Source organism: Cyclopterus lumpus, chromosome 4 (assembly GCF_009769545.1).
Source record: "Cyclopterus lumpus isolate fCycLum1 chromosome 4, fCycLum1.pri, whole genome shotgun sequence".
Classification (NCBI taxonomy): domain Eukaryota; kingdom Metazoa; phylum Chordata; class Actinopteri; order Perciformes; family Cyclopteridae; genus Cyclopterus; species Cyclopterus lumpus.
The window spans coordinates 6,717,435-6,727,060 of NC_046969.1; the positions used below are offsets into that span (position 1 = coordinate 6,717,435).

General features: G+C 38.5%; 1 protein-coding gene across 1 annotated transcript; it reads left to right on the top strand.

Annotated features, from left to right (window-relative positions):
* The first annotated feature begins 758 nt into the window (after positions 1–758).
* LOC117730116 (regulator of G-protein signaling 5-like) lies at positions 759–9,082 on the top strand. Its single transcript, XM_034531654.1, has 5 exons — positions 759–889; positions 1,693–1,806; positions 2,705–2,766; positions 5,719–5,885; positions 6,670–9,082. The coding sequence occupies exons 1-5, from the start codon at positions 846–848 to the stop codon at positions 6,832–6,834; spliced, it is 552 nt and encodes a 183-aa protein (XP_034387545.1). The 5' UTR covers positions 759–845; the 3' UTR covers positions 6,835–9,082.
* The last annotated feature ends 544 nt before the right edge of the window (positions 9,083–9,626 follow it).

Sequence of the window (9,626 nt, forward strand, 5' to 3'; positions counted from 1 at the left end):
GTTTATGTACAGAGTTGACAAACTCTTATTTTTGTCAATGGAAAGCTTGAGGGCTGATTATGTTTTTGTCATCATGGGGTCTAATAATAAAAGCAGTTTTTCTGAGAAGCCGTGGCCTCTTGCACAGATAAATATATTTATTTGACAGTCATGACACGTACAATGATAAAAACACTCAAGCCTGCAGTTAAAAATGTTTTCACGAAATATGATTATTTCTGTATTTCCTGTCATCTCCATATGTTGAATTCTCTAAATGCATAACAATAAAAGAACTTGTGTACAGCTATCCTGCAGATTGAGCACATTCAAACATTCCTGCTGTTGAAAGATAATTGTTCAAACTTTAAAGAGCATGTTGACTACAGTCATCTGGACTGTGATATGAATAAAAATAAGCTTTTCGTCTTGCATGTGTTCAGACAACCCTTAACATATACAACCCTTAACACATTATATATATATATAATATAATCCATTAAGACGTGTGATAACAAAAACTCACTGACAGCATGTGATACTCATTGTAATTGATAGCATCTAAATAACTTTAATAACAATGAAAGTTCACAGTCATCTTTTTGCATCCTGCAAACTGTTCCTGGATCTGTCGGTTAATTGAAAGCCCAAAGCAAACAGACCATTCTGAAAACCCGCCCTTCCACAGCTGTCGACACATCCCAGTCTGATTGGCTTAGCTGTTGGCCCAAAGCCCAAAGGCTGTCCCTATAAAACTCCCGATGAGCTGCAACACAGTCAGAAAGCAAAAAGGACTGAGACTCAGAGAGCTTATACACAGACGACTGAACTCACTCTTTAAATACTGCAACTGAAAGCACCCGAAAATGTGTAAAGGATTAGCTGCCTTACCCCAGAGCTGCCTGGAAAGGTGAGAACTGCATCATCACTTTACCTTTTTTACTTTACCGTTTGAGTGGCTAATTCACTCTGGTAATTTATTAAATTAATGCATTAAAAACACTTTTAATATTATAACACTAGGGTCAAGAGTTTTACATCTGAATGAACTTAATTTTCTACTTTCTGAACTGAATCGCTGTTTTGTGAAAATCCTTTTTGAACTGAAGAAAAGCTTCCGAACAGTTTTTTTTTCTTCATTTTTGTAATGCTCGTTTCTATGTTTTAAGTATATTTTAGCGTCAGAGAGTTGCTTGCGCTCTCAAACCCGAAGGGGCGCTCAGAGAGGTTTTCTAAACCTGCAGAGTTGAAGAAAAACTTTTTGAACCAGGTCAAAATGCAACACATGTTCACCAGTTGTTTATCATGGGTTTTAAAATGTGTTGCAAATCTTGTTTTGTTTGTCATTTAATTACAGTGAATGTAACATGTTTACGTTGTAAATAATGTGCAGAGTAACTTTGATGACTTAATAATTTGTTGTACTGAATATGAGAGGACTCAAATCACCCAAAAAATAACAACATATCCATTTTTAAAGCTGTAACTGCTACTTTTCCTTTCTGCTGACTCCTTCGTAAACCGCATGAAACCTTGTTGTAGCAAATGAAGGTCTGAATGCCATTAATCAGCCTGACATACATATAAATACAATATCTCTTGAGTTATCTTCATGAAAGTTTAGATAAACATGACTAGATTATTCCTACTCCCGTGTCGAAGAAGTTAAAACAAAGACTTTGTCTCACACGTCGTCTGCTTTCTGTCATCCAGGGCAAAGGAGATCAAGTCGAAATTGGGCATTTTACTGCAGAAGCCAGAAAATGCCATCGACCTCATCATCCCCTACCCCGAGAAGACCGAGAAGAAGCAGGAGAAGCAGCAGAAGTGAGTCTCTCTCTCTCTCTCTCTCTCTCTCTCTCTCTCTCTCTCTCTCTCTCTCTCTCTCTCTCTGTGCCTCTGTGATTAATGTATGTGGAGGTGACGGAGGTTTGCTGGAGTGTAAACCAGATCATTGATGGTAAAGAGGCCGAGCAGGCATGAGATACGGAGATCAAAGCACCTTCATCAACCTTTCTAGACGCCGACTGGGCTCAGATACCACTGTTTTATCATATCATATGTAAGTCTTTTCTACATATGATGTACAAGACGTTGAACTACTTAACTTGTTGTTTCTCTACCACACACCTGTATAGCAAGCTTGTCAGGGAAAGTGTAGTATTTTTTTTTCTTTTACAAAATAGAATGGGGATTTTGTGGCAAAAGTTGGTTTAGTGAAAAAAAAATGTCAAAACTTGTAATTGTGTGAAAAGCAGCCGAATGTCTACATGCTCCTCACGTCTGGTCCACCGGACACGCTGTATTCCCGGTGGATGTTTTCCAGACTTGAATCTCTCAGCAGAAATCAAAGCGGCGATTAAAGGATGCAGCCTGGTTTTGGGAAAGTGGAAAAACACGTCCTCTTTGTATTTACTTACTCTGTAGAGTTTATTTTCGAGTACATAATGTTTGCTGACAATAATCACATGGTTGTGTATAGGCCTATAGAGAGGAGCTTTCATCACTCTTACATTCGGAAAAGATTATTGAAGGAAAAAACACTTTTTTCAACCTCTTTTTCAAAAGCAGGATGTCTCTTATTGCTGATGTCCATGGTAAGACAATGATGAAGACGTATTTACAGTCGTAATAGTATTTTAGATTGTATTTGTAAACTGTTGCGATACTCTGAAGCCGTTTTTTCCTGAAGCTCACAGACTGAACTCAGGTCTTTTGTGTGCAGGCCTACTCCCGAGGAGGCTGCTCAGTGGCGTGAGGGTCTGGACCGAGTCCTGAACAACAACTGTAGGTTTTACCCTCTCTTACTCTCTCTCTCTCTCTCCTTTTTCATCCCAGTATGTGATCTGAACCCCCATAATGTGACTGCGCGAACAGATTTTTGTGAATGATCAATGCGAGCGCAGGGCAAATAAAATGTGCATAGCTCAATAGTGCATAGCTCAAAACTTGAATCAACAACTTGTTTCTGCATAACAATATCAAGGAACTTGCTTCACATTTTAAAGTATTATGTATTGTTCAGAAAATGCAACTTTACTCTAGAAAAAACTTTTTAAAATGACAGAAAAAATTGCTTTCAGTGATTTCCTACAAGCAAATACCACATGTAGCTTGTTAGCACATATCTTAAAAATGTCTTCTCCTCCATAATGGTGCTATTTATTCAAACCGGCTTTTTCCATATAGCAGATGGATGCTCATTTATTTCCACACAAAAAGAATCCTCCTTGTTTGAATCCCCAAATAGACGCGTTAAGGTCATCCTGTTACTTTTGTTGACGTCCGTCCAAACAAACAATGATAGCACCATGATTTCATACCAGACGATTATGTAACAGCTGGACTTTAAGGAGAAAACATGCCTTCGAGGTCTGGTGTCTGTCTCGCCGGCTGTCGAAACAGGTACTCCCGGCAGGGATTGGTTTACATGAGAGCAATATAGCTTGTGTGCCTATTCCTATTTTGTATTTATATTGTGGGTTAGACGTCACGTGACCATTTGTCTAATTGAACAAAGATAATGATAATGTGGTTTTAAGTATTGTCGTAATAAATGGTATGCAAGTAATCAACAGGGGTTATTTATCAATGGTAGATTTCAAACAAACCTCTCAATGCCCAACCTTATTAGGCCCTCATACTCTCGTGCCAATTTTCCAGGGTGCAGAGGCGCCTTACATTGCCTAGCAACCATAAACAGCTCATCATATCATTGAGTCCATACGTTCATAATCCTACATACCAGAAACCCCTGATCTTCTCCAGCCGTGATTTTTCAAGTATATGTTTTAAAATATTGCCCGTGGGCCAGATGTGTTCGCTCCGTGCTGCAGCCGTCGTTCGAACCTGTTACGATGACATGGATTTTTCAAACGATACTTAATTTTGATTTTGGACATGGCAACAGTGTTAATCTGACACTTGATGCATTTATCCAGGAACGGATTTCACCCCAAAAAAGTATTTTGCGCATGTCAAACTGAGACAAAATCCAAATTTAAGGGAGATTATAGTTAAAACTGTAGGTGTTGAGTGCAGACATTTACACATCCTCCACGGCTCTACTGTTTACTTCCCAAAGAGCACAGAACACCTGAGAGCCAGCTGATGATTAACTCTAATGGTTAAACGTATTTAGCGGTACGTGTAAACTCTCCTGCTAATAAGTCACTTAAGTTGCCACAGCACATCCACCTCCAGATGTTACTGATGGACTGTATGGGAAGGGACGTGCCTTTCCTCTCCAGAGCTCAATGGGGGGTAAAAGACCTTTCTAAGTGGCTCCTTCTGCACAGTCCAGGGTAAAAAGATGTGTGTTTACGTGCCTACGTGGATGCGCACTATGCGCCTGTGTGTGTGTGTGTGTGTGTCCGTGTGTGTGTCCGTCCATGGAGGTTATGTGTGTTGTGTCTCCAGGGAGAGCTCTAAATGATTCCACCAGAGTTGATTTATTGCACGGGTTCTCGCAAACTGCTGCGCCGTGATTATTTATCTACGTGAGCTTTTGCATTAACATTATTCTTTATGGCTTCTCTCTTTGTTAATTCCCATGGGATTATCTGCACGTTATTTCCTCTCACATGCAGAACCACCTTCCCTCTTTTTCCCTTAAGTGAAAAATTGCATCACGCAATGTTTATTATGCAACAGGACATAATTAATGTGTGACTGCTCTCTGATAAAGAACCTAGTACTCGGAAATAAATTAATCGAATTTTCAAGTTTCAGTTTTTAATCACTTATAAACTTAATTCAACAGATATAAAAGTTAAATATTGTAGAGCCATGAATGCATGACAAACAAACACTGAAGCTACTATTGTTGCTGGTTGCAGCAGCTCTGATTCACAAACAGTTGATAAATTGGCATTAGTGACTGCGAGTGCGTGAGTGCGTGCTTCTCCCTTGTGTGTCCTCGAACTGAAGGTCTATCTGCAGCTTGATTGCGATTATTTTGAACCAAACTAGCCATTTAGATTGCAGATAAAAGCCTGAGGTCAGAGCAAAAAGCTTATCATCTGCAACACATGTTGGTTTAGACAATGGGACCTTTGCAGCCTTATATTGAACCACAATGGTCTTCTAAAATGAGTGGGTGTTTCTTGTCTAATCATCGACCCTTATCTTAGAAAAACCACTGTGCTTTCACAAGTGTTCAAAGAATAGTTGTATTTCTATGTTGGTCACTGTTTATGACGTTTCTGAAAAGCAGTTGTCTGTTTTTGTAAATAAGTGTATTTTTATGTCTACAACTATGTCGTATAAAACGTCCCCTTTTTCCTGATCTGGGTCCATTCGGAAAGTTTTTGGAAAACTAATACTATAATGGGAAATGGACAATCACACTTCCCTCTATAGAAATACCAAACCTCTGTAGCATATGCCACCACGTTTCCATTTTATTTCAAATGTTGACAGCTTCATTATGGAAAGAGACGAAAGACATTCATGTGGTCATTTGCTGATGTATTTGGTCCTTGAAGTCTTAATAAGTATATGAACGCATTCTGACAAGTATAAGTGTCTCAACAATTTCATTACTTAAATTTATAATCCTAGTGCTTATATTTACAGCCTCTCTTACCTGCAATCTCAGAGGCGTGTTCAGATTTGCCAGCATATTTACTTAAAATGTGTTCATGAAAAGGGCCTTAAATATTTACGTGTTCTATATTCTATTATATAGTCTGTTAATACATCTCTCTCTCTCTTTTACACCCCACCTTTCTCCATTAGATGGTCTGGCCGCTTTCCGTAGCTTCCTGCAGTCCGAGTTCAGTGATGAGAACGTTGAGTTCTGGATGACCTGCGAGGACTTCAAGAAGACCAAGAACCCTGTGAAAATGGCCACCAAGGCCAAGAAGATCTACGAAGACTTCATCCAGTCTGAGGGACCCAGAGAGGTCAGAGACTCCTGAGACGTTGACCATTTGTATGTGCTCAACACCACACGGAATAGACAGTTCATCAACTAGTGAGGTTTCAATTATGAGCTTTCACTTTAAAACTAGAGTTTTTAGTCATGAGAAACAACATCAAACCTAAAAAAAACAAGTCCAATGACGACTCTTTTTTCCGTGAAAGTAGCCAGCAGCACTAGCTCCAAAAGTTGCTAAATTTAGCGAGAAAATCGCCAAATTATCCTTATGAACAAATGAAATGATTGACAGGCTTATTACAGTCCTGGGACATCCGTAGATACCATATTATTTTTTTCTCAAAGCATTAAATTTATTGACTGCTGTTGGGTTGAGAGAATTTCAACAAACATAACAACCGTTTTTTAAGATTAGCGATTCTTGCTTTATTACCTTGCCTCATTATTCTCAGCAGACTAAGATGAGTAATATAGGCTTTATTTAGGCAACATTTCACTCCTGAGAAGCTATATAAAAGCAAAGTCAAAATAAAAGAGAAAGGAAAATTAAATGCTGGAGAGAAAGCTGCTTGTGTAACAATGTTGCATAGATTTATCTAATCAGATGAACGATTGGGGAGAGGAGAAATACAGGCGCTCTTGAGTGTAAACAGATGAGGTTACAGGCAGAGAATGTACTGAGACTCTTCACGCCAATGAACAGCACAAGGATGAAAACACACACACACACACACCTTTGGAACATTTTGTTGTAAATATCAATAATTTCCAGGCAAACAGGACTTGATTTAGTTTCTCTTCCACCACAGGTAAACATTGATCACTTCACCAAGGACGTGACCCTGAGAAACCTGGTGGATCTGTCTTCTACCACCTTTGACCTGGCCCAGAAGAGGATCTTCGCCCTGATGGAGAAAGACTCCTTTGGTCGTTTCCTTCGCTCTGAGCAGTACCAGGAGCTCCTGGCCAACTAAGCCAGAGCAGAGTCTGAAGAGATGGGGTGGCTGGGTGGGGGGCGGGGAAGTTTCAAACAGCAGTTACTTAATATGGACATAACAATAAACATTTTTTTTTTACATTTATTAATTACCTTTTTGTAAGTACAGCTCGGGAAATACAGACTTTAAATTTGACAAAATATCCCAAATAGAGTGAGAACATTATAGTTCCAAATTACACTTTGAAGGGAAAGACTGCCTTTTGAAATAGCCCTCCCTCCCCAACCAACACACACATCCCCAAACACACACACACACGTTCTTGAACTCCTTTACCAGTGAGGACCTTCCACTGACAACATGCATTCCCTCTCCTCTTAAAGAAGTGAGGGTTTCCCAGAATAACCTCACTTGTCAAAAATGGCACCAAAAACCCGATTGGTACTCACAAAGGAAGAAGTACAGACACAACACATGTACACACGGGGAGCCATATCAAAACAAACACCAATGTGTTTCTATACGAAACCTTCAACTCAATATATTCAGAAATCTAAAAAATGTTTTGCAGTTTGTCAAATTGCTTGACCACAAAAAGATTGACCTTTTTAAATATACAGACATTTTAAAACAATAAAATCCTTTGCTGCAGACATGCACATCTTATTCTGACAGCCTCAACGTTATTATTTCAGTGCCTGGAAAGGATATGACCGTTTCTGTCCTTGAGAGCAAACCATTGTGGAACTCTGAATAACGACGGTTACACACTTGGCTGTTTTTAATTAATGTCATGCTTTCCAACAAAAAACAAATATGTTGTAATTTAAATTAAAAAAGAACCTGTAACAAAGTGGCCTCTCTTCTAGTATCAATACACGAGTAATGGTTACCACAGAACTCTCCTTGTGTCTCTTTAACTCTCTCACACTCATATTAGTCACTCATTTTGGATATTCACCAAACTCCCCTATTGGTTGAGATGAATCCTGGGAGAATCCTTGAGAATAGTGCTGGCTAGTTCAGTGGTCGAGCTCCTCGGCTACCACCAAACTGTATGTTGCTAAGATGGGAAGTGAACAGAGCAGCGGTTATAACAGAGAAAGCTCTTTTTCCCATGTGATGTTACCAAAGTGGCATTACGAGATTAAAAAGGCTCAGATCTGGTTTAAGTGCTTATACACCAGTGAAAACCTGGGGGACAGATCGTGCAGGTTTGCAACACTAAACAATGCAAATGCTGGATATTGAAAATAATGTTGAGGTCGTCTTTTGAGTTACAAGCCACAAGCTCAAATTTCGGTTTAAAGTCAAAAGGGAAATTTAATGATAGAGCACTGCAATCAGACAAGTAGATGCGAAACAGTCGCAGTTGATAAATCTGACATACGCACTTTTCTTTTAATGTTCGAGTAAACACTTAAAACCACAAGTTATTATTCAATGCATGCTGTAAGAACATTGGTTCACCATTGGTTGCACTAAGCTGAAGCATAGATGGATGTGATGGTGGAGTTGTTGTTGTTGTGCAATGTTTGTGTCCTAAATGTACTCTTTAGTTGAATGTAGCAATCGTTTAGTGTGATTATATTTACTCTTTAAAGCTTTTGTATATTAAACAAAAGCATATGTAACCAACACAATAATATTGTTATCTAGATATTCAGCCATGTATAAGTCCTTATTGTTTCCTATAACACAACAAATCCAAGCTGAAAAACAAAAGAAACATCTTGATCAGGAGTTGCATGTCTTCTAACTTGTTACTAACAAAGGGCATTAGAACAACCAACAGATCTAAATAAAATCTGAGATATGTATTAACATGTTATACAGCATTGGCAAGGGTCCATTATGGCACAGATTAGCCAGTCTGGTGTCATAACCCTAAGTGTCATACAGGTCAACAATCACCTAACAGAAAAATTAATAAGGACTTAAACAGTGCTGAGCATCATTGGATGTAGTCTTGCATGTAACATCTGGAGTCTATCATATAAAAATATATATGCATACAATTCCTGAAAATGTATTTATTTTTACCTGTAAATATCAACTATTTACAACCAATTGTGTCCAAGTTATTCTTAAATACAACAATGGCACCCCTGATTACATGAGTGGAGAACAGGCAAGGACTATTCAACACCCACTATTCACACCTGACTCTCAATTGTCACTGTTTGTTCATTAGATCCATATGATTGAGTCTTTGAAACTGCAATTAAAATCTACTACATTCACAGAAAGCGGAGAACAATGCAGATGCCACATAATCAAGTAATTTCATATTGGAAAAACATAAGTAGCGCCATGTGTAGTTTTCTTTGAAACAAAAGTTTGGTTTACATTCAGTGAGACTCAGAAAACGCATTGAGCCCTTAGAAAATGTGTTGAGTGCATTTATTTCCTCTTAAAACATTTGCAAAGTAAAGTTTTTCAAATCATGTATTGTCCATGTTTATCAGTGGAATAATGCGACACCATTGGTCTGCATGTGTATCACATTAAATGCGTACTTGTGAACATGCTCTACTCATAGAAAAATGTGACACTAGAGACTCCACATGTCCATATTCTAATTGCTAAATGCTCTGTCTCTCTGCTAATTAGCAAGTGTTAGCATGCTAACGTGCACAACTTAGCATGTAAACATGCTTAAGGTTAGCATTAATATCATATGAGCATGTTAGCATGCCAGCCTCACATATAGCCTAGCATGTCTGTAGTCTTACTATTAATACACAAATAAATAACTTATCTTCCTAAATTGTTCTGCAATTTTAGAATAGCTAATTGTTGGAGTGCCTTAAAAAGGTCCAGTGTGT

Bases quoted from the DNA above. Each gene is read 5' to 3' on its own strand.
- LOC117730116 (XM_034531654.1), top strand. From the start codon at position 846: ATGTGTAAAGGATTAGCTGCCTTACCCCAGAGCTGCCTGGAAAG. The intron at 1,807-2,704 runs GTGAGTCTCTCT...TTTTGTGTGCAG, and splicing joins AAGCAGGAGAAGCAGCAGAA to GCCTACTCCCGAGGAGGCTG. The intron at 5,886-6,669 runs GTCAGAGACTCC...CTTCCACCACAG, and splicing joins AGTCTGAGGGACCCAGAGAG to GTAAACATTGATCACTTCAC.